Source organism: Nothobranchius furzeri, chromosome 11 (assembly GCF_043380555.1).
Source record: "Nothobranchius furzeri strain GRZ-AD chromosome 11, NfurGRZ-RIMD1, whole genome shotgun sequence".
Taxonomy (NCBI): Eukaryota; Metazoa; Chordata; class Actinopteri; order Cyprinodontiformes; family Nothobranchiidae; genus Nothobranchius; species Nothobranchius furzeri.
The window spans coordinates 36,535,040-36,559,363 of NC_091751.1; the positions used below are offsets into that span (position 1 = coordinate 36,535,040).

At 40.7% G+C, this 24,324-nt stretch overlaps 1 protein-coding gene across 5 annotated transcripts in view; it reads left to right on the forward strand.

The window, feature by feature from the left end:
- Window positions 1-1,009: 1,009 nt before the first annotated feature.
- larp4b (La ribonucleoprotein 4B) overlaps window positions 1,010-24,324 on the forward strand; it is a 57,036-nt gene continuing 33,721 nt past the window's right edge. For 2 of the 5 annotated variants that reach the window (XM_015956012.3, XM_015956013.3), the window contains exons 1-2: window positions 1,010-1,232; window positions 14,655-14,769. In XM_015956012.3, coding sequence (XP_015811498.3) covers window positions 14,689-14,769 — 81 coding nt within the window. In that variant the 5' untranslated portion in view covers window positions 1,010-1,232; window positions 14,655-14,688. Of the gene's footprint in view, window positions 1,233-5,523; window positions 5,650-14,654; window positions 14,770-17,601; window positions 17,673-24,324 lie in introns of those variants that run through there. The other 3 variants (XM_070541534.1, XM_015956014.3, XM_054743559.2) reach the window with 3 other exon arrangements.

A 24,324-nucleotide genomic window follows, 5' to 3' on the forward strand; every position in this document is an offset into this window, starting at 1 on the left:
TATGTGGTCAAATCAGATTAAAGTGTGCAGATGTGGGAGGTTGTGCCCACTCCAGTTTGTCTGGACATCAGGTTCAGGTTGGGATATGTGTGGAATTTGTCCAAGTCGAAAGCCACGATGTCACGGGAAAGATTATTATGTGTTGTAGCTGCTCATAACAGATAACAGGATATTAATGATCTTAAAATTGTGTTACCTGCAGCCCTTCTCAACCTCCCACTGTTAAAATGTCTTCAGTTTAGTCTGTGGAAACTACTAAATATTACAGTTTTGACCCAAAGGATAGTACAAACTAGATTATTATCTGAAAACTAGTCACACAGTTGAGGAATAACGGAAAGAGGGTGGATTGAAAAAAACACAACTTTCAGCTCTATTTTAGGCCACTGAACCCTGCTTTACCTCTGATTTCATAGTAAAACGTGCTGTGTGAATAGGTGCTAATTTATATAGAATTTTCCAACAGAAAAAGCCTTTGGTACGGTAGCTTTTATGCTGAAACGTTTGAGATGATGACGTCTTCATTTATCTGCAGTACTTAACATCTTTTCGCATTTTTCCAGATCTGATCTGTGCACTTCCATAATGTCAATCATCATTAACATTTAAACTACCAACTAGTTTTGGATTTCCAAAAACGAGCGTTCACAATGGACAAAAAATTGGAAATGACCCTGAATCCCTCCTCCTGAGTTGCTCGTCTTAAGTTATAGACGATCTTTGTGCTGCACACGAAAGGGAAAGGAAACGCCGACTTCTCCATTCCAAAATCCCTTCTGCCTCTTCTTTAGCAGCAACGAGTGTTTGGATCGATCGGAAGCTTCCAGACGTTCGGTTCTTGGATTTGGGACCTTTCGGTCGGTTTTCCACTCCCCCTTCCCGGAGAACTTGCTGTTGGCCGTGAGAAATTAATCTTCCCTGAGCTCTCAGGCGCCAGATTTATCGAGACCGAGTGCACAAAGTTGATAGGCTAGCCACCGAGCTAACCCTTAGCTTGCAGCCTTCTTTCGGTCTCAGCTCCGAGGGCGTCGTTCTGCACCGCAGCTGGCGCTGACTGCTATCCGTCATATCTGAATGCTTCTTTTTGTGAAGTTTAAGGGGCTTCTTCGTAGCTAGCGTGCTTGTTGATAACCCCGCGTTACTAAGCCCGGAAGCCAAGCGAAGGCCTGAGTCCAGCAGCACCAACAGCCGCATCCGTCACCGTTTCATCGCCTTGAAGTGAGAGTTGACAGGTGAGTAAGAAGCAAGTTTTAATATCAGTGAAGTGGGAGAATGTGTTAGCTTACATGTCTACACTGGGTCACACTGCTGCCAAGTCCCAGAGACGAAATATTAACGTGATTTGAAACGGCTGGGGGTTGGGGATTCCGCGGAATCACGCCGCAGGTGTTGTGTCGGAAAACGCATCCCCGCCGTGAAAAGTATCTCCTTCTGCCCAGGGGAGCTGATTTCAAGACAGTTTTTCTGTCATACGTGTTTGTAAAACGCGACAAGCTGACTTGTAGTTTTCACTACTATAAGAACACGATTTATTTATAGTTTATTTTATGTTGTTTTTGTTTATCAGGCCTCTAAATAAGCTGTATGCTGCTGGCGTCGTGCTTTTATTGGGAAGCTAGCCTGCCAGGGTATAGCATAGCATAGCATAGTTTATTTACATAGCACATTTAAAACGCAGCATGGGAGCTGCCCAAAGTGCTGCACAGGCTAAAACAAAACACAACCATTCGAAAGAACTAAAACAGAGGATAAAAATCCCAATCAAAAGCAGATAAAACATGATGAATACTAAGAACACATTAAAACAATGATACAATAAAACACTAAAATGAGTCACTGTCTAAAAGCCAAAGCGTAAAAGTGGGTCTTTAAACGAGATTTAAAAACCGCCAGAGATGGAGCCTGCCGAACTCCAATGGGCAATGAGTTCCATAGCTTTGGAGCAGCATGGACAAATGCTCGTTCACCTTGCGATTAGAATCGCATCTGCGGCGTGCACAGCAGCAAAAAGTCAGCCGACCTCAACGTGCGCGTGGGCACATATGGAGGGAGCAGGTCAGAGAGATAGGGACGTCCAGGTCATTGAGAGCTTTAAATACAAAGGTCAGTAACTTAAACTGCACTCTGAAAATGACAGGGAGCCAGTGAAGATGTACCAGGACAGGGGTAATATGGCTACGTCGGTGTGTACTCGTCTAGAACCTGGCAGCAGCGTTCTGGACGACCTGCAGCCGATTCAGGGCGGATACCAGAACACCAACGAGGAGGGCGTTTGCGTAGTCCAAGCGAGAGGTAATGAAGGCATGGATGACTGACTCCAAATGCCTCCGTTTCAGGATTCGTCTGAGGCGAGTAAGGCGGCGAAGCTGATAAAAGCAAGACCTCACTACAGAGTTTATCTGTGGGGCCATTGTGAGTCCAGCATCCAGCTTGACCCCGAGACTTGTCACACACTGTTTGGGGTTGAGGGTTAAAAGGTCACAAACAGGGTGAGAGCCATGGTGGTTGCGGGGATCAAGAACAATCAACTCAGACTTCTTTTCGTTTAACTTTAAGAAGTTGGATGCCAGCCAGCCCTTCACGTCATCTAAACATGCAGCCAATTTCGAGCCAGTGTATGACCCAGCCCTACCTCCACAGAAGCTGGTTTAAAGTATTTGAAGTATTTTCTATAATAGAGTTGGGCCTAAATTAGGTAAATATTAGGATTGTCCAGCTTTTGTCCGTTACCCACACATCTAGGAACTTTAATATCAATCTCAGCGAATACCATTAAAACAAAAAGATATTCATTTTACAGTCATGATTGAAATGTGAGTTCTGAGTCAGCTTGAAGCTAGTTAATACTAAACACAAACCAAATTAATTCAATTCAATTCAAGTTTATTTATATAGCGCCAAATCACGACAAGAGTCGTCTCAAGGCACTTCACATAATAAACATTCCAATTCACAGTTCATTAAGCCAATCAGAAATAATGTTTCCTCTATAAGGAACCCAGCAAATTGCATCAAGTCACGTATTCCAATGTTTAATGATCTTAAACATTGGAATACGATTTATTTCTATATAAAATCACATTTATTAAGTGAAAACAACAAACAAAAAAAACAAAACAAAATCACATCAGGTTCCTCACCCTGTTGTGATCTTTTTGTTATCTCCAAACATGTGGGTTTTCTTTCTCCGACTGAAAAATGTGTGTTAGGTTGGTGTAAGTAGTCACCAAGTGTGACTGTGTGCATGTGAATGGTTGTTTTGCTGTCTTTGTGGCTCTGTGATGGATTGATGTTCCCTGCCTCTCAACCAATTGGAGGTGGGCGCCTGGTTTGCTGTGACCTGCTGCACCACGGGAAGCTAGAACATTTCTGCAGAAATCAACCTGTTAATAAACAACTGAAGTGGATTTTGACAAGTTGAGTTAATTCCAAAATGTCATATGCTTGTAGCTTTACTCGTGCACATATATTGTACACATTCCTGTACCCACAAATCAGTTAAGCTTCACATTTTTGTAAAGTGTTATTATGTAGCCCTAATTCCTTCCTGGTCGGAAACTGAGGTGAATTTCTGGCAGCCGAAATTGTCATAAAACACCATCAAATATAGTGGCTCAATTGTTTTGAAAAACGTGTCCTTTTTTATGGTAAAAGCCTGAAGGCCATTTTTATATTTTTTCATTTAAGGCCATTTTTGTCTTCTTTCATTTTTTTAAAGTTATTAACAAGTGTCCTGAGATGTGCTTCCGGCAACAATGGTGCTTTTCCAAGAAGGGATTACTTTTTTGGCCACAACACCAGTGGTGGGTATTGAGCTGCAGTCTTTGGGCTGAATCTGTCTACCCTGCAACACTGTTGAGTTGAGCCTACGCTTTAGAGGGACACAACAACTAATTATTTTAACTGGAGGAGGTGTTTGGCTCTTCAGACATTGGTGGCTTAGTTAGTTCGGCTCCAAACATCTTTGGATTTTAATGACCGTTGCATCATTTTCAGGGCATTGTGCAGACAAGCCAAGATACATTCTAATTTCTCTTTAAAATCTTAGTTTTTTTCTTAGACATATGTTTTCTTAGACATATGTTTATATGTTTATATGTCGTATTAAATTACTGAAAGATAAAAAAAATTTTATTCAATAAAATGTTTGCATTTTAATCATAAAATTTAACTGACAAAAATTCAGTTTGTCATTGTTTTAAAATTTTATTTAAGATAATGTTGATCCTACTGAGTTTTATTCTTAACTAAAACTATTTAAATGAACCCAAATATTTTTTATTATGATTCTGAGCAAAAAGCACGTAATAGATGTCCTTATAAACTTTTCTTATGCTGTCACAAAACCATCAGTTCTGTTGACTTGGCTTGTAGGTTTTTAATTTTTAAATGTTAAATATTTCATTTTGGGGTTTTAAAGCATCAGAAACGTCAGGTCATTTACACAATCAAAAGCTACTGATTGTTTTATTTTTGTTTTTAGTTTTGATGATAATGGCCTGAATATAGCCTACTTACTTTTAATCACATGTCCGTGTGTTTATCATGGCTGCCTGCCTTGTGTAACTTGCATTTGCGTTGTTTGTGTGCTTCCTCTGAAATTAATATAACCTTCTCAAGTTGCAATATGCAAGTCACCAGTAGGGGCAGGAATAAAACGAGCGAGTCTTCTGCACCATAATCACTCTGTCTCCGGTATAGAATTCTTACACAATATTGGGATGCAATAATTCTGACAAGAGTCAAAGATGTAGTAGTGTAGTTGGCACTACATATGTTATGGAGCTTTGCCAGACTAAAGTCATTTTAGGACTTATTGCTGTAACCTCACAAGTTTGTGGTCAACAGCTGGCTGCTGACCCTAGAGTATGGATTCTGGAGATGTAACTTTATTAAGGACTAATTCAAATAATAAATATTTTGTGTTCCTATCAGCAACTGCAGCTAAGAAATGTATTCTAAAAGATTGGAAAAATGCTATTCCCCCAGAAGGAATCCCTGGGATGATGAACTTTTGTCATATTGTGTTCCAGATAAATATTGCAGTCTACTTGAACATTGCTCTTACTCTGACACCTTTTATGAATATTATGAATGAATTAGATATGACGAGGTAATGAAATGTTATACATGTATATCTGTACTTGCCTACTAATTTCTGCAATCTTCTTCATTTTCTTTAATTTATCAATGCAATATGTGAGGAGATAGGTATGTTTTTTCTTTACCCCACCAGGTAGTTTTGTTTGTATTTGTAATCGCTAAAAACTGAAAAAAAAAACCACCAAAAAGACTTCCTACGTAGTGATTACGACACGGCTGCTGTCTTTTTTTGTCTGCTTTTTTTTCTTTCGTGAACTCAAAATTTACCAGCTGCTGCTATCAGTCCTGGTCAGGCACGTGGCCTGCATGTCAACCACACCCCCTTAGCACCATTTTAGGTGTATGACTCACGTTGCTAGGGGAAGCTGCGGCTGAAGTTGAAGCAGAAGAAGAGCCAAGAGAATCGATAAAAAAGAGCAAAGATGAGCGCATCCCTTACAGGGATAAACTTCTGAAGGAGGTTAGAGATCAGTATTTTCAGATATTGTCTACAGTCGACACTGTAGATCCCTACGACCTCAGAGGAAACTAACGGAGCTCAGACAGGTAATTACTGCTGAAAATATATCACGTGAGTAAGCTTAGTACTACAACAACGTATTTATAATCAAGTAAAAGTAAAATGTAGCTGTCCAGAAACATTACTCCACTAAGACAGTCATCGTGCCAGGTTTTCATTTCTGGATGAGCCTTAAATAAACAAGTTGGTATCAATATAAGTTACAAGCAGGTACAGAAACAATACCTACATGCCGAGGTTGCACTAGAAATGCTTATTTATTTATTTATTTTTTCATTAAGACCGACAGTTGAAAAAATGGTCATGATCGTCTCCTCCCGTCTTTTTCGTTTGTCAAATAATAATAAATTAAAATTCACAATTTAGTTTTCATTAATATTTTATCTAAACAAGCTGACCAGCTGAGAACGAGCTGCACTGAGCATGGTGTCCGTGTCTGAGTTGATGCTCAGATGTTCTGATGGGAATCTTTTCTTGATTGATATTGTTACCTAGGGATGGGTACCTTTGACATTTGAATCGATCCGGTACTAATTCCCGGTACCTACGAATCGATACCGGTACTTAACGGTACCAATTTTTGATACTTTTGAGTGTTTAATTTATTGAATTCTCTTTTATAATTAAATATATATTTTTCTCAATATATAACCATATTTGATAAATATCACGATAAATCACATACAACTGTTTGTATTTTAACATCGTCCTTGTAGTTTTATAAGTTGATAATTAAACTGAAGCAAATATCTTACTAAATTTACTGTGTATCTTCATTCCTTTTGCCGTCCTTTTTCAATTGATTTTTCCTACTGGGAAGTTAGAATTTCCCAGGAGAAAGCGAACGCACCATTAGATGATAACAATGGTGGCATAGGAAGCTAACATATCAAGCTAACGTTATCGTAAACGGTTTATATAACTGCTGGAGCAGATTAAAACGATGATGCCTCACACTTAAATCGTTGTCACTGGTTTCATCTTCACCCAATCACCCGTCGCATTTAGTAAAGTGAAGCCAAACTTTAGAGCGCGTTCATGTTCTTCTAGTCGGAATTTCGGAGTTCCGAGGAGAAAGCGAACACACCATTAGTGAAACGGAAGCTAACAAATCAAGCTAACGTTATCTTAAACATTTTATTTACCTACCGGAACAGATTAAGATGAGGATGTCTCACTTAGATCGTTGTCGCTGGTTTCATCATCACCCAGTTACCCATCACATTTAGTGAAGTGGACCCAAGCTTTAGCGTGCGTTCTTTCACCATGCTGGTCTGTTTACAACTCGCTCGCAGCGACCGATGACATGATGCTCTTGCGCATGCGCAGCTGTCTAGGCAAGTTCCCGTTGTGAAGGACGGATACCGAAACGAGGCACCGTTTTCAAATGAAGTGAATCGGTGATCGGTCGGTACTGTGGAATTCGGTTGGTACCTTAAAAAGTACAGAATTCGGTACCCATCCCTATTGTTACCTCCGCGATGTTCTTTGTGCGTAACGTAGGCCTACCTGTACGCTTTGTTGTAATTCCTGTCTGTCAGAATGACCAACAGCCTTGATTTGTCCATCAAAATAAACAGTCAAAAACGGAAAATATACGGTTAATGCAAATCCTTTCTACATTTACCTTTTTTGCCTTCTTGTGAAGATAGCATGGCAGCCCTTCACACAACAGGAGTGTACAATTTTCTGCAGGTCTATAAGCACACATCAGAAAGCAACCGGTTCTTCCTTTGTTTATACTCTTAGCTATCCCATCATGCAACGCACTACAGCTCCTGATATGTCACCTGACAGGGGGTGTTTCTCAATGTCAAGGCGCCTTGCCTTGCGAGGCGATGTCTTGTGAGGCCAGGCGCCTTGCTTACAAGGACACTGTCCTTCCTTGGTCGAAGAAAACTTTTAAATGGAACAGACTTGCATCATGTGACCGCGACTTCCACGGCAGTCACGTAACGTCACGTGACACGGGAGATAATGTTATAACGGCTAACAAACGGAGAACAGACGCCTCGGTAGAACATGAACATTGGAAAACGTCTTGGTGGCTCCCGATGACATATCTTGTAGGCAACCGGGGCGGGACCAAGACATCAAGGCAAGGTTCCTTGTAGGGTTGTCACGGTAACCGGTGTAGTGGTAAACCTCAGTAAAAAAGTTGACAATAATAATAACCGTCTTGTTTTAAAAAAAAGCTATATTATCTCGGTGGGTTTACCATGGCTGCGGTGTAGGCGCAGTGACCCTTACCAGCCACCGTATCATCTGCTGAAGTTGCTGGCGGCACATGCGCGCTTTGTTGTTTACAACCAGAACTTTCTTGAAGCTAAAGCTGAAATAATGGCCAAAGGAGGAGACATGCCTAAAGGGTTTAGCCTGTATGAACCTGAAACAACAACTGCAGCACCTTGTCTGTCAGAATCTTTAGGTTAGGATGGACCTGTCTAATTACTGGGAAAGCTGTTTTTGACCAACACTTGAACTCAACCCCCCCCCCCCCCCCCCCCCCCCCCCACACACACACACACAAGAACACAAGCCTCAGGAAACACTCAAGGCTGAAACTGAAAGGTGACAAACCTGCTAAAGTTCTGGACAGAAATCTGACTATCTGGAGGAGATTTAGATGATTTGGAGAACCGGCTACCGCAGCGTGTTTTTCCCTAGCTGTCTCCGTGACTGTCATTGGTCAAATGGCAACTTGTGACCCACTAACAAAGATGGTTTGTGAAGACGATGAACACTCCTCATTTTTCTGAAACTGATTCTTATAAAGAGCGACTGAAACCCGACAAAAGACTCACCTTCCCTAAAACAAAAATTCTTTGATTAATGTGAACACATTTGGTTTCATAAATGGCAATTTTCGCTGAAAAGCATCAAGTTTGCAAGTATGATTATTATTATATTAAATATTATTATTATTATTCTGAGCTATTACAGCAATCAATTTCCCTCTGGGATTAATAAAAAGTGTTTTTGAATAGAATTGAATGAGACAAACATATTTTAAAATCACATCAATACGAACCAAATTTAAGACTTTACTAAATTGATTTAAGACCTTTTAGGACCCCGCGGATATCCTGTCTCCATTCTTTATAGTGCCCCCTAGTGGAATCCTCCAGTACCACGTACAGGGCAGCAAGTGCATTCCCAGCCTAACTGTAGCTCCTAAAATGTTCATTTTTGGTCTTTTTTGTTTCTTTATGATAATTTGTGAGTTTGATATAAAGTCTCTTAGTGGTTTTTATAATTTATTGTGAAAAAATCTTCCTAGATTTAAAAATGACTGATCTTTAAGTCACAGCAGCTGATACGGATTCCCCCCTCTCTGATTTTGTTGATGGAGCTGCTCCTCTTGGCCGTCACCGTAGCAGAAGGCAGATTCTCCACCTCCTCGTCTCAGATGCAGCTTGTGTGAAATGCAGACAAAATATAAACAGTCCTTTTTTCAGCAGTTGTAACATTTCTATGATTTGTTTCAGCAATCTGAGCGATTGAAGTAAATGTTTTTGTTCTGAGGTTCCTCAGAAAAGCTTTGGGGTTGCTGGCTCCAATGCTCTGATTTAACAGCTCCTACGTCTGAGATGTCTTCTGACAGCAGCAGTCCACCCACTAAAAATAAACTGGACCACTGTTGCATTTTTCACCAGCCTTTGTTTTGGAGCATCAGTGGGTCGTAAATTATGTTCCAAGATGCACAGCAGGAAAACAAAGGTGTGGAAAGAGGCAGACGGAGGAGGACGTTTTGGTTCTGGCCTCATCTAGACAAATCAGGTTGACTCTAAGCTCCACGGGTTTAGAGTCGGTGCTTGTGCAGCGTGTTGGGTCAGAACACATCAAGATTGTTTTTTTTTTTATTTTTTTTTTTTAAGTTTTCTCCTTTAAAAGGAACTCCAGCTATGAGGACGTGCATGTCCTAATAAGCCACAAAATTTCTGTTGTACCAAAATATGTTGTTAGAAACACACAAAATATAGCAATTTATTTATAAATCTATAATATTTAGTATATTTTTTGACATACGTAGGACGCCATGTTTTCCGCACGCAATGTACTCTGGGGGTGATGACATATATTGGTTGCTCTTATAAGAATAGCTATTGACGCTAGTGTTTGTTTACGTGCTCACCGTATTAATAATGAAGTAAAATGCCGCATTGTGCTGCTTTTGGATGTAATTTCCAGTCACAGGGCAACAAGGGGAGTGATGTGAGTTTACAGCTCTCCCACTGGCAAGAAGAGGAGAAAGCAGTGGGAAGATGCCTGTGGACGGACACAACTTCCCAAAGATCCGCGGCTGTGTTCCCAACATTTTTCTCCTGATGCGTTTGAGGCTTATAGTCGACCACAACTACTTTAAAGAGCTCACCAGAGCGGCTGGCTATAAGAGAAGGCGGAAACTAAATGCTTTACCGACCATTTTCCCACACAAGGAAGCCTAAATGCCCTCGGAGAGACGAGAGACGCTGGACGTTCTCCTGAGCCGACAACCTGCTCCTGCAGCTGCCGCTTCTGTCACGTTCAGCGAACCATCGGACACGCCATTCGTCATGGATGAGGCTGAATGTTCACCTCTCCCGTCATTAAAATAAGCAGTAAGTGTAGCAACACAGTATTCTCCAAAAATAAAATATCTGCAAAAATTATTAGTTGTTTCACTGAATATCCTAATCATCTATAAAACACTAGACAGCTCTGGATGCTAATATTCTCCTAAACCATTCATAATTGAATAGTTTTGATCACACGATAGCTTACCGTTAACTTCTGCTGACAAAAATGTAAGCGCTCTCCCTCTTGATTACCATGGAGATGCATTTGCTGCACACGCACCACCGGTTTTGTCTTGCACTTGCTTCATCCCGCACTTCTCGCTCTTCATGTTGATGCTCGTTTTGTGAAACATGGTCAGTGATGTCCTCATTAAAGGAACTTTACGGAGTTTTGAATTTTCATGCTTGCGATTGCCCCCTTAGGCCAAAAGCGTAACAGCAGCTTCAATAGTAGGCTCGTGCACGAGGCGCACATGCTGTACGTGCACACTCCTTAACGAAAATAACAGCTGAGACAGTCAGCTCCGTGTGTGTGTGTGTGTGTGGGTGTGGCCCGGAGGACAGAGGACAGGAGAACGCGCAGCTAATTAATTAATTTGGTTCTGTACCTTTCTCTTCAGCACAGCCGACAAAGGTTTAAGATGGGTCAGTCCTCCTGCATGCTCTTGAAAAATTGTTCCAAAATGAAAGTTGAACCCACATCTTTTTTATCTGTGAATTCAATGCAGTTCGGCGAGTCTCAAATAAAAATTTGGGCATCTTACTGTAAAAAAAAATACCATTGATGTAAAAAAGAAACTCTAAATAAACTACGTTCACATCCAGAATCGAACCCGGGTCTTCTGCACGAAAGTCTAACGTCTTACTAGGCGAGCTAACACGCCAGTGACATCACTTGTATCTGTACCATTTAAGAACGGTTCGGAGGGCTATGCCTGAGCGTGAACGCGCATGAAGCAGCCTGCTTGACCCGAGCAACTCTCTTTCTGTGATTTTACAGAAAAATAGGGAATCACAGTAAAAATGCCAGGGCTCATTTTACAGGACCAGGGCATTGCAGGAGAATGTATTAAGAAGAAATTTATTATTTCTATACATGTTTAGGCTGTCAAACTCCCATAATGCCCCTCTAATGTTTCACTCTGGTTCATATTGAAAAAGCTGAACAGATGACATGTTGATGTTGCTGAACAGTCACTACAGGGTCCCAAAGCTGGCCGGTGCAACTGAGGTACAACCATGTGATGTCACTACCCAGAGTACATTGCAACGCTAACAACAATGGCGACCTATGAGTTAAACTATTTTGACAAATATTATAAAATGAAGACATTAACCCTTTGATGCATAATGGTCACTACAGTGGACAGGTACTCAAAATTGTTATTTATTTATTTTTGCTATTAAGCACAGCTGTTGAAGACTTTATTGCATTTGAGCCCCTCCATTTGGACTTCAGTAAGGCAAGCCAACATATTTCATGTTCAGAATGCACGCTGTCCACTGAGGTGGACATGTAATAAATTGTTTGTAAATTATAAAATTTTACAAGAAATATTTGTTGAAATTTGTTTCATTCATACCTAAAGACAAATGAAAAAAATTGTTTAAAAAATCATGGTTGAAGATTTCATAATTCATGAATCAAAGGGTTAAGAAGTTTTTTTTTACACCATTTTAATATAACTGATACTAACATTTATCTTTTAAGAATGACAGCGTTTTGTTACCTGGGTTCCTTTTTAAAGCTGCATTATGATCAAAAGCAGATTAGAAAAGTCTGGGCTCAGGCTCACACTCCTCTGGTGTTAGAAGATCTCTTGAAAAAACTCCATTTCAAATTTGTAAGAATTGTGCCGAACCATTAAAATCCTCGCGGTTACAGAGTTTAGACCTGACTGGGAGTCAAATAGGGTGGTGATTAATTTGGGGCTAAAATCTAAGCATATATAAAAAGAAATCTTATTTTTCAGATTGATTTATTGATATTTTGATGCTAGGCCCATTTTTTGTAAATCCCTAAGCTAATCTGATAATCTGTTTTATTGTTTTTTTTAGGGTTGAACACACCTGGAATGTGTGTGTTTGTAATAAAAAGAACTTACGTTTGACCACATCTGACTTATGTGGTACTTTTGGTTTCCTTTTATGTAACCAAAAGGCGGGTGGGCTATGATGTTTTTGTCGGTATTCATTTGTTTTTAGTGTTAGCCAAATTGTTCAAAAATCAATGGACACATTTTAATGAAACTCACAGAAATTTTTTATTGGATGATCGTTTACAGCTCATTAACTTCTGGAGTCAATCCTGTTGCAGATGGCCGCCACATCAGCATTAGCTAACAAACGAATGGTTAAATTAGATTTGTCTTAAATTGCAATACATCCATATCAACTATCATTATAGGATATTTGTTTCCATATCACTTAGCCTTGTTGAGCAGTTTTATCATTTGTTATTTACCATATGGAATAAGAACCAATCAAAGGCTTGGACACATCCATTTATTATTCATGCAATTTATTTTTTCGGTGTTGTGGCCTGAGCCCCGTTTAAAGCTTTTCTCCGTTTGCAGCAGCAGTGGTTCTGGTTTCTGACTGGAATAGAAGACTTGTGTTTAGCTTAAGTCTTCTCGGTGGAATGAGACGATTCCACACTGCCTGTGCATCATCACTATGTGGACCAAAGGTCACCAGCCTTTCAGCCGTGCCATTCTTTTTCTGCTGTGTTTGGTGTCACAGACAGGCACTGATTGTTGGAGCGGATTATCACCGTTTTACAAACAGCCTCATCAGGACAGAAACGAGGTGCTTCAAGCTGCACGCTCGTCTGTTTTCTCTGCCCTGATGTTAGATGGAGGTGATAAAGCAACTGGCCTGCTGGTGTGGTCAGCTGTGGTTAGGATAGAGGGGAGGGGATTGACTTTAACATTAACTAAGGTGGAGAGATTGATTGCTGGTTGTTCTATCAGCTAATAAACTCTGTTAAAAGTTAATTGGCTAAAGTTGATGAAAATTCAACATTTCATTCACTGAATTCCAAATGGATGGGTGATGTTTTTATGTAAATGTTCCTCAGAAGAAACAGTGATACGAATTTAGCGTAGTCCTAGTTTTCCATGTATTCAACATGTGAGAAAAGAACCTGAAGGTGTGTGGTCAGAGAAATGGGGCGAGTTAAATCATTATAAGACACAACTGGGTTCTGCTCATGCAGTGGTCAGTTTCATTCTAAACATTTAAAATAACCCAGTAAGATCAGCTTGGTGCCTTCATCATGAGATCCGGTTGGGTTGGCTGTAGCTGGTACCGTCCTGTCCCACAAGTCCTTATCTCTGCTGTAATATAAACCTGTACATGTGATCGGATACAAATTTCATTTTCCAAACTACAGAATGAGTCATGGACTTTTATTGCTCCCCATGAAATAAACTAAAATGCAGAAATGCGTGAGAACAACGAAGGCCAGTAAATAACTCATGAAACTGCTTAATAATGCAGTACATAAAACGGTGAAGCAGTTATTACTTTATTTAATAGTAGGGATGTCCTAATGCAACCCTTTTCACTTCCGATACGATACTGATATTGCAGCCTTCAGTATTGACCGATGCCGATATCAATCCAATATGATATCAGCACAAATCATGCAGACTTTTACCTGTTTCATAGTGCGGAACGTATGAAAGGCTTGATCAAGTGACATTACTCAAACAAAACAAAAGCCAGTACCAGTAAGTATAAAAAAACTGACCAATTTTTTATTAACCTTTGGTTGCATAAATGTGAATAGCTGAGGTTAGCTAAGGAAAGAAAACACAATATTGTTCACTGACCAACTGCTAAAAGTTGAGTGTCTAAAGTTTCAATTTCACACACTGAGAAAATCCTGTAATGTTTTGTGATCCTGCCTCAAACGCACGATGAGGTTGGACGTATTAATCTTCCCCAGTTCTGTTCCACCACGGGAAACTTGTGCATGACGAGTGTTGCACTGAGCCCAACTGTCTTTTTCAGACTTTAATGATCAATACAGCCACATGGCCGACATCGTTCCTTGCTGCTTTGCTAGCACACACTGTTTTGATCATGTGGACTTGGCATGCTGGATCTGGGCGCTGATGGATGGAATTGTTGGGATTGAATTTAAAGCGGAACGTACTGCTAATATCGGAGATTATTGATGCAGTCCGATATAATCCGATAGTGTTTTTAGGCCGATATCTGATATCAATATCGGAACAGGACATCACTACTGTTACCAGTAATGCACATGTTTGGTTTCAGCAAATCAGGTTCAGAGCAGGATTGATTTGTGTGTGTGAATCTTTTATTATGAAGCCTGTTAAAGTGACTCTAGGACACATTCCTTCTCACACTTGTCACAGCGGACGTATTTGATCAACATCCATTCCTAAATCTAACTTGTTTGTTCCCTTCTGCCCCCCCATCCCGCTTCATTGGCGACACAGACTTCTCCCTGAGGAGCCAAGAAGCAGACGGCTCATGACTTCAGACCAGGACACGAAAGTTGTAGCTGAACCACAGGTGCAGCAAGTACAAGAGGCAAAAGAGAATTCTCATTTGGTGAGTTTTACATGCAGTCACATTTTTGACCGAGAAGCAAAAATTGTGCAAACAAACCGAGCTACTTTCCATTCTTCCAGCCTCTTTCCGATAAGTGAATCTTGAGCAGCAACCCTAAGCCTGACATTTGTGAGGCTTGATGAGGAGCGGAAATGACAGGCTTTTTGTGAGATTATTAGATATTTTTAATAGACTGACTGTAACTGATCATTTAATGGAGAATATCTCCGTACAGAATCAAAAGGCTCTGGTAACTAAATAACTCTGACCTGTTTTCATGAGCCCGTAGCCCTGCATTTCATCGTAGGTGTGACATTTTGAAGGGTGTGTGCAAAGTGTGAAACAAAATGTTGAGTTAGGGTTGATTTTCTTTTTGATTCAAGCTGCAGCTTTAGGTGAACATTTAAGGGTGTGAGGCAAAAACAAATAAAACAAAAGTGTTTGGTGTGTTTGGCAGCTTGTCGTTACAGTTGAGGAGTTTATTTAATGATCACACTGCTGACCTAGACTTGAGCAAACTTAATTGTTAGTTTTAATTGAAATTCAGTGGTTTAGTTTTTTGCGCTCCTCTTTTTATTTGGTCGGGTCTGAGATGCAGGCTGCATAGCACAGAAGTTTGGAGCACTGTAACCTCGCTGCGAGTAGGTTGCAGGTTCAAAACCCAGCTGGATGGAGTTATGTTCTCCCCATGCATGTGTGGGTTTTCTCTGCCTTCCTCCAACAGACTAAAACATTCAATCAACAGTTAATAGAAGAGTCTAAAATGTCCCAAGGTGTTGTTTTGCTTTGATGAACCGGAGACTTGTCCAGGGTGTCCCCCACCTCTCACCAATAGGGCTGCAACGACAAATATCAACAATAGAAATGGTCGACAATGAACTTCATTGTCGACGTTGTCGCCAGACGTGTTTCTTCCAACCGAGTGAGGCATCTCACTTCATTACAATCTCTGCCGAGTCGCACATGTGCAATAGCTTCTCTGCTGAGCACCAAACAAACAGAAATGGCGGCGTCCAACACAGCAGCTACGCGTACCAAAACATCAAAAGTTTGGGTGCATTCTAGCCCGGATTCAGCGAATAAAAAGATGACCTGCATTATTTGCAAAGCAGTCCTCGCGTATCACGGCAGCACCTCGGTGATGCATGAACACTTAAAGAGAAAGCACGTCGGACAGTTGAATGAAACAGAGTCTGACTCACCTCTGTAAGATTTAAGTAACACGAAAGCCAATACGTTTTGTTATGGATGGACATTGTACATTTTTTAAACGTATTTTCGCTTAAAAAAAAGATTTAATGTTATGCCTGACTGTGCCTGACAAATGTATTTTAATTTTATTAATGCATTTATGTCTATGCTGACTGAGCACTGTGCCTAATTGGTGTTAGAAAGGGCATTTTTATTTACTTATAGTATGAATTGGCCTATCAGCAGCAAAGTTCAATAAAATAAGCATTTTCCGCTGAAGTACCCATCTTTCTTGTGTTTATTATCATTTTTCACATAATTAAAGCAATCTCTTGCTAAATTTAAGAAATATTTAATAATTTTCTGATTAGTTTAATCGTTTCAATAGTCAGTGACTAGTCGACTATTAAAATAGTCGTTAGTTGCAGCCCTACTCACCAATGATAACTGGAGAAAGACCTCGGCATGTGAAAGTGTGTGTGAATGGGTGAATCCTAGCTAGTTACTAGAAATCCATTTATGTCTACTAGACTTAACTATGAACTAAAATAGAATAGATTAGTTGCTTTAAACTGGCCCCACAATTAACTAAACAACAAACAGAAATGTCTAAATGCAGCTCGAGACACACTCAAACAGCCTAAACCTACGATGTGGTAACAGTTTGTAAAATGATTGTTGATTATGATTACTCCAAACGGGTCTCGGTGGTAGAGTTCTAGTTGCTTAAGCTTCTGTTGGTAAATAAGTCCAAATTACATTTATTGATCTGCTATTGCATCCTCTCAGATATCCAGCATAATAAACGTCCTCAGCTCTGATCTGTCTGCTGGGTGTGTCTGAAATAATTGAAGCTCTATTTGGTGGCTACTCAGACATCACGTAATACCCGCCAAGTGTTTTTTATCCTGGTGGCTAAAAGCTCTGGTTTGTTGTTTTGGAGACAATTCTTGGAAAGTGTCACGTCTGAACCTGAGTTTCCTCTGAGCAGACCGTTTTATCACCTGGAATAAACATGCTGCTGCAGTCATCAGTCATTTCTTCACTTTGTCCCCAGATGTGGGGAAAATTGGTTTTATACCGTTACAGATCTGGGTTAGAAAACGGTAAGACTCAGACGTGTTGAACAGTTCTGTCTGTTTAATGGTTGGAGTTGGTGTTCAGCGCTGTTTTCCTGATTTACACAGGAAAACTCATCATATGCATCCAAAATTATAATGATGAACATGCACAAGTAGCACCACCACAGTTTCCTTTTTTGTTTTTTAGATGAAAATGATCTACAGGAGAAGTGATTGCTAATTTGTTTATGTTTATTTATTTGGCAGACGCTTTTATCCAAAGCGACGTACAATTAATTTAACTTGTAGGGCATGTTGTGATCTGTGGGGGAAACCGGAGTACCCGGAGGAAACCCACGCATGCATGGGGAGAACATGCAACTCCACGCAGAAAGGCCACAGCCGAGTTTCGAACCTGCAACCTTCTTGCTGCGAGGCAACAGTGCTAACAACTGCGCCACCATGCATGCAATGCATGCAATTTAACTTAAGATGGTGTAAGTTCTGTTTACCTGAGTCTAATCCCAGGAGAAAATATGGCATGTAGAGATAAGACACGCAGTGACTGTGCCAAATATCTGAACTCGCTGAAGCAAACAAACATCCCGGGGTTGAAGACGTCCCGCATGGGGAGGCACTATTCATTTTAAGGTGATTATGACGATATGTTTTCCTTTTAGACCTCCCTGTGCGCTTAATTCTCCTGCCTGTTTTCCCAAACGTGTCTTCATGTCGGCTGAACAGCCTGTGTAGCTTATGTTTCTACAGAGCTGCTGCACAGGCTTGCAGGTTTGAGTGATGCCAACATATGGTAGACGTTGAAAGATCATGCAGGCTAAATGTGGTCACAAGGGTGGGAACTTACACCAACATGCTGCCAAAAACAGGTGAATTACGTCTGTAGCAGGAGATGATTTGGCTTTAAGCAGTTTGTTGGTATCTGAGAAAGAGGCACAGTGGTGTGGGGTGAGAGAGAGCTGATGCAGGTTTCATTCGTCCTGTGTGTGTGTGTGTGTGTGTGTGTGTGTGTGATCTGAGGTGGGAGTCGTTGTTGTTGGTCTGTTGTACTTTATGTATTGATTTCAGTGCATTTTGATCTTTTGTGTGTATTGTAGGGTTATCACGGTGTGAAAATATAACCTCACGGTTATTGTGACCAAAAGTATCACGGTTTTCGATATTATCGCGGTATTTCTTTTAATGTGCTACATTTTCAGACAAACTAAATAAACCCTGTATATCAGGAAAATATTGTCCTCAGTTTGTGTCTGAATTTTGCCTAAAATGTGTTATTTTGTAATTATGTTTATTTGTTTACATTTTTCCCCTTTAGTCTTTAAAATACCAATATTTGCCCATAACTTCTTATTTTTTGTCTGTTTGATGTCATCATTTTAGAAATATTAGATCAGGTGATACTCAGTACTCAAGTAGCCTTCTAATCAGATACCTTTTTTTACCCTTACTTGAGTAATAAACCCTATATCAGGAAAATATTGTCCTCTGTTTGTGTCCTTCCAGTGAGCTTTGCAGATGTGGGAAAATGTCATCAGGCAGTAATCATTGTTAAATTCATAATTATTCTCGGAGAGAGACCAACTCTTATCTGCCCCTGGGAGCCCCGTAATGCATAGCGTGATTTCAACATGGGGGTGTCCGTGACACGGTTTATATGCAGGTAGCGGCGCTGCGGCTGCTTTATATAGCAACTCGTTGCATTCTCCCTCAACCTAAATCCTCGGATCACACATTTTAGCTAAAACGCTAATGTTAGCTTGCCTTGCGTTGACTGTAGAGTTGTGGGTGATGGTCACGCAGATGTGTCATGAGATTTGAAGCGTTGCTGCCTTTCACAGACACTTTTTCTGCACGTGCTGCAAACAGGATAGCCGTCTTCTATCAACTGTCCCTCTGCATTCTTCAAATATCCAAAAAATGCCCGTACTTCTGACTTTGTCTTCTTTGAGGGATAATAAATGTCCTGAGCTCTGCTGTCTCCTCCTTTGGCCATTATTTCAGCTTTAGCTTCAAGAAAGTTTTGGTTGTAAACAACAAAGTACGCATGTGCCGCTGGCAACTTCAGCAGGTGATATGGTGGCTGGTAAGGGTCACCGCGTCTTCACCGCAGCCACGGTAAACCCACCGAGATAATATAGTTTTTTTTAAAACAAGACGGTTATTATTATTGTCAACTTTTTTACCGGGGTTTACTGCTACACCGGTTACCGTGACAACCCTAGATGGTTTCTGTACAATATAATTTTCTCTAACCAAAACATAGTGATTTTTGAGTTTCGTGAAACTTTAGTATTATTGTCTGTGATGAAAATGAATGAAACTTTATGATGATGAAACTTAAGGATTTGAATGGAGACTGCTGGCACAATGTTGTGTCCCTGAGTTTCAATCAGCCACTTCAAAAAGGAAAGAATGTGGAGCAAAGGAAATGGGTAAAAAGTAAGTGGAAGGCCTTCAGGCAAAGATAGTTTGTTTACCTGAGAACTCCAGAATTAGTAAAGGAACAGAATCTGCTTTTTTCTCTTTATTGTCCTACACACATGCTCAAGATTGGAAAATAGATAGGGAGTGGAAATAGAGGAGAAAAGCGGAGTACTGGTGGAGTCCAGTGGACTAACACTCCAGGCTGTAGGTCTCATTACGATCTGCTGGTGGTGGGAAAAGCAGTCTGACAACCGGAACACTGCTTCTCTGGTTTAACGCGTTAAGGTTCAGATTTTAAGAGTCATACGTAGGGAAATCTCTCTGCTCAGTTAAGTTTTCAGTGTGTTATTAAATACCCAAACATAGAACGTTTACATTTTATTATATTTAGACTAAATATTATATTTTTACTAACGATGCTTCTTGGCTTTTTCTTACCGATATCTAATATTGTCTAACTCATAATTTACGATACACATATAAACAGATATTGATATATGGGGAGTCTCCTTTGTAAAAAAATAAATAAATAAAAAATAGGTTGCCAACATTACATATCTCCTATCACGAATGCTTAAGCTTTTTATTATTATTTTTTTCGTTTCCTGTCCGGTTGTGCAGCCATCTGCACTGATGTCTGAATGCTGAAGACAAGCCTTACAGTTTTTCTCTCTCAGGCGTGGCGTTATAGCTTCTGCTATAATGCCACGCCTGATCCCAAATTTTATTAGAAATATTGTCTGTGGTTTTAAATCGCAACGGACATGGAGACAGAAGCAAAAGAGAAAGGAAGGGGTGAGTGGGAGAGTTAAAATAAACAACTAATAAATGATGAACAAGAATCTGCTTCTAGACCTGCAGAAAGAGAGAGAGAGAGAGAAAGGTGCACACACAAATATACAACAAGACCAAAATATCACTGCACCCACAACATGAGGATATATAACAGTAACAATTTTTACTGAATTGCACACGGTAAAAGCTCACAGTGCATTTAGTGCGAACCGCAGCCTTAGGTCATGTGTTTCAGATGCCCAGAATTCCATACTAGTAAGAGCACCATGTGAGCACCTGTAGGTCACATCTCTCATAGGTCATGGCAGATACAAGCAGCTGAAATGAGTTTTCTACCTTAGAGATGGGGTGAGAAGCTCGGTCATTCAGGAGGGGCTCGGAGTAGACCTGCTGCTCCTCCACGTTGAGGAGCCAGGTGAGGTAGCTTTGACATCTCATTAGGATTCCTCCTAGAAGCCTCCCTGGTGAGGTTTTCTGGGCATGTCCAACCAGGAGGAGATCTAAAGGCAGACCCGGGACATGTTGGAGGGACTATGTCTCTTGCTTGGCCAGGGAATGCCTTGGGATTCCCCCAGAAAAGCCAGCCCAATTGGCTGGGGAGAGGAAAGTCTGAGCCTCTCGACATAGGCTGTTGTCTCCGTGACCCAACTCCGGATAAGCGGAAGAAAATTCGTGGATGATAGGTATATTAGGTTTAGAAAATGGATCAAAGTGAGACATCACATTTACAATCTTTGTTATACTGTCTGTGTGAAATGTAACAGTGAATGCTCTCAACTCAGACCTATCGCTGATGTAGTTTCTGTTTCCTCCACTCCCGGTGTTTACATCTTAGATTTAGGCTACAACAAAAGAATAAACGGATTATAATCGCACTGATATTGCTGTACATGTTCATAACTTCGACAACAATTGTCTTATCAATGTGTTCAGGGAATGTTTGGGTGTGTGTTAAAGTTGGTTGATAAAATGAAAGCTACGTGATCGTACACATGCTAAGTGAGGCTAATTGCGCAAAGCTAAGACATGTGTAAGCATCAGTAATGTATATTTTCTGTGTCAGTATATTGTAAGGTTGTCACTGTGTGAAAATTTAACCTCACGGTTATTGTGACCAAAATTATCACAGTTTTCGGTATTATCGCAGGATTTTTTTAAACGTGTTACATTTTCAGACAACTAAATAAACCCTGTATATCAGGAAAATGTTTTCCTCAGTTTGTGTCTAAATTTTGCCTAAAATGTGTTATTTTGTAATTATGTTGTTTATTTGTTTACATTTTTCCCTTTAGTCTTTAAAATACCAATATTTGCCCATAACTTCTTATTTTTTGTCTGTTTGTCATCATTTTAAAAATATTAGATCAGATGATACTCAGTACTCAAGTAGACTTCTAATCAGATACATTTTTTACCCTTACTTGAGTAATAAACCCTACATCAGGAAAATATTGTCCTCGGTTTGTGTCCTTCCAGTGAGCTTTGCAGATTTGGGAAAATGTCATCAGGCAGTAATCATTGTTAAATTCATAATTATTCTCGGAGAGAGACCAACTCTTATCTGTCCCTGGGAGCCCCTTTATGCATAGCGCCATTTCAACATGGGGGTGTCCGCGACACGTTTTATATGCAGGTAGCGGCGCTGCGGCTGCTTTATATAGCGACTCGTTGCATTCTCCCTCAACCCAAATCCTCGGATCACACATTTTAGCTAAAACGCTAACGTTAGCTTGCCTTGTTTTTACTGTAGAGTTGTGGGTGATGGTCACACAGATGTGTCATGAGATTTGAAGCGTTGCTGCCTTTCACAGACACTTTTTCTGCACGTGCTGCAAACAGGATAGCCGTCTTCTATCAAATGTCCCTCGGCATTCTTCAAATATCCAAAAAATGCCCACACTTCCCACTTTGTCTTCTTTGAGGGATAATAAATGTCCTGAGCTCTGCTGTCTACTCCTTTGGCCATTATTTCAGCTTTAGCTTCAAGGAAGTTTTGGTTGTAAACAACAAAGTGCGCATGTGCCACTGGCAACTTCTGCAGATGATACGGTGGCTGATAAGGGTCACCGCGCCTACACCGCAGCCACGGTAAACCCACCGAGATAATATTTTTTTTTAAAAACAAGACGGTTATTATTGTCAACTTTTTTACCGGGGTTTTCCGCTACACCGGTTACCGTGACGACCCTATTATATTGTAGTCACAGTGATAAAACACTTAAAAATATCTTCATATAAGAACAGCAAGCCTTGGGTGAAGATTTTTGTGCTTGTTTTAGCTGGTTGCTAGCTGCTAATTACACATAGCTACACACTCTTAGGGTTAAATCCTTTTTATATAGGGGGAAATTCATACTCATTCACAAGTTGCACCAAATAAAACTATCCATCCATCCATTTTCAGCTGCTTTTCTGGGTTCGGGTCCCGTGGACAGCAGCCTAAGCAGGGAGACCCAGACTTCCCTCTACCCAGCCACTTGAGCCAGCTCCTCCGGGGGAAATCTAAGGTGTTTCCTGGCCAGCCAAGAGACATAGCCCCTCCAGCGTGTCCTGGGTGTTCTTTAGGTCTTCTCCTGGTTGAACGTGCTTGGAAAACCTCACCAAGGAGGCGCCTGGGAGGCATCCTAACTAGATGCCCGAGCCACCTCAACTGGCTCCTCTCGATGTGGAGGAGGAGTGGGTCTACTGCAAGCCCCTCCCGGATGACCAAGCTTCTCACCCTATCTCTAAGGGAAAGCCCAGCCACTCTGTGGAGAAAATTCATTTTAGCCGCTTGTATCCATGATCTCATTCTTTTGGTCACTACCCAAAGCTTGTGACCATAGGTAATGGTTGGAACATAGATCAACCGGTAAATCGAGAGCTTTGCCTTCTGGCTCAGTTCTCTCTTTACCATGACAGATCAGTACAATGCCCGCATCACTGCAAATCAAACTAAAATATCTCGAAAAGTAAACCTCAGATCTGTGATATTCTGAAATTTTGAGAGCGATGAGATGAAGCCGAAGGGTTTGATTTATTATATGCATGGTATGTAAAAGTTTGGTCACAAAAGAAGTAAAAGTGAAACTGATATTTTCCTATAAATTTTTTTAAAAGGAACTCCAGCTATGAGGACGTGCATGCCCTAATAAGCCACAAGTTTTCTGTTTTACCAAAATATGTTGTTAGAAACACAAAATATTGCTCTTTATTTATAAATCTTTAATATTTAGTAAATTTTTTGGCATACGTAGGACGCTATGTTTTCCACACGCAATGCACTCTGAGGGCGATGACATATATTGGTTGCTCTTATAAGAATAGCTATTGACGCTAGTGTTTGTTTACGTGCTCACCGTATTAATAATGAAGTAAAATGCTGCATTGTGCTGCTTTTGGATGTAATTTCCAGTCACAGGGCAACAAGGGGAGTGATGTGAGTTTACAGCTTTCCCACTAGCAAGAAGAGGAGAAAGCAGTGGGAAGATGCCTGTGGACGGCCACAACTTCCCAAAGATCCGCGGCTGTGTTCCCAACATTTTGTCCTGATGCGTTTGAGGCTTATAGTCGACCACAACCACTTAAAGAGCTCACCAGAGTGGCTGGCTATAAGAGAAGGCGGAAACTAAATGCTTTACCGACCATTTTCCCACACAAGGAGCCTAAACGTCCTCGGAGAGACGCTGGACGCTCTCCTGAGCCGACAACCCGCTCCTGCAGCTGCCGCTTCTGTCACGTTCAGCGAACCATCGGACATGCCAGTCGTCACGGCTGAAGCTGAACATTCACCTCTCCCGTCAATAAAACAAGCAGTAAGTGTAGCAACACAGTGTTCTCCAAAAATAAAATACCTGCAAAAATGATTAATGTCGTTTCACTGAATATCCTAATCATCTATAAAACACACGACAGCTCTGGATGCTAATATTCTCCTAAATCATAAGTTTGATCACACGATAGCTTACCATTAACTTCTGCTGACAAAAATGTGAGCACTCTCCCTCTCGGTTACCATGGAGACGCATTTGCCGCACCACTGGTTTTGTCCTGCACCTGCTTCATCCCGCCCTTCTTGCTCTTCATG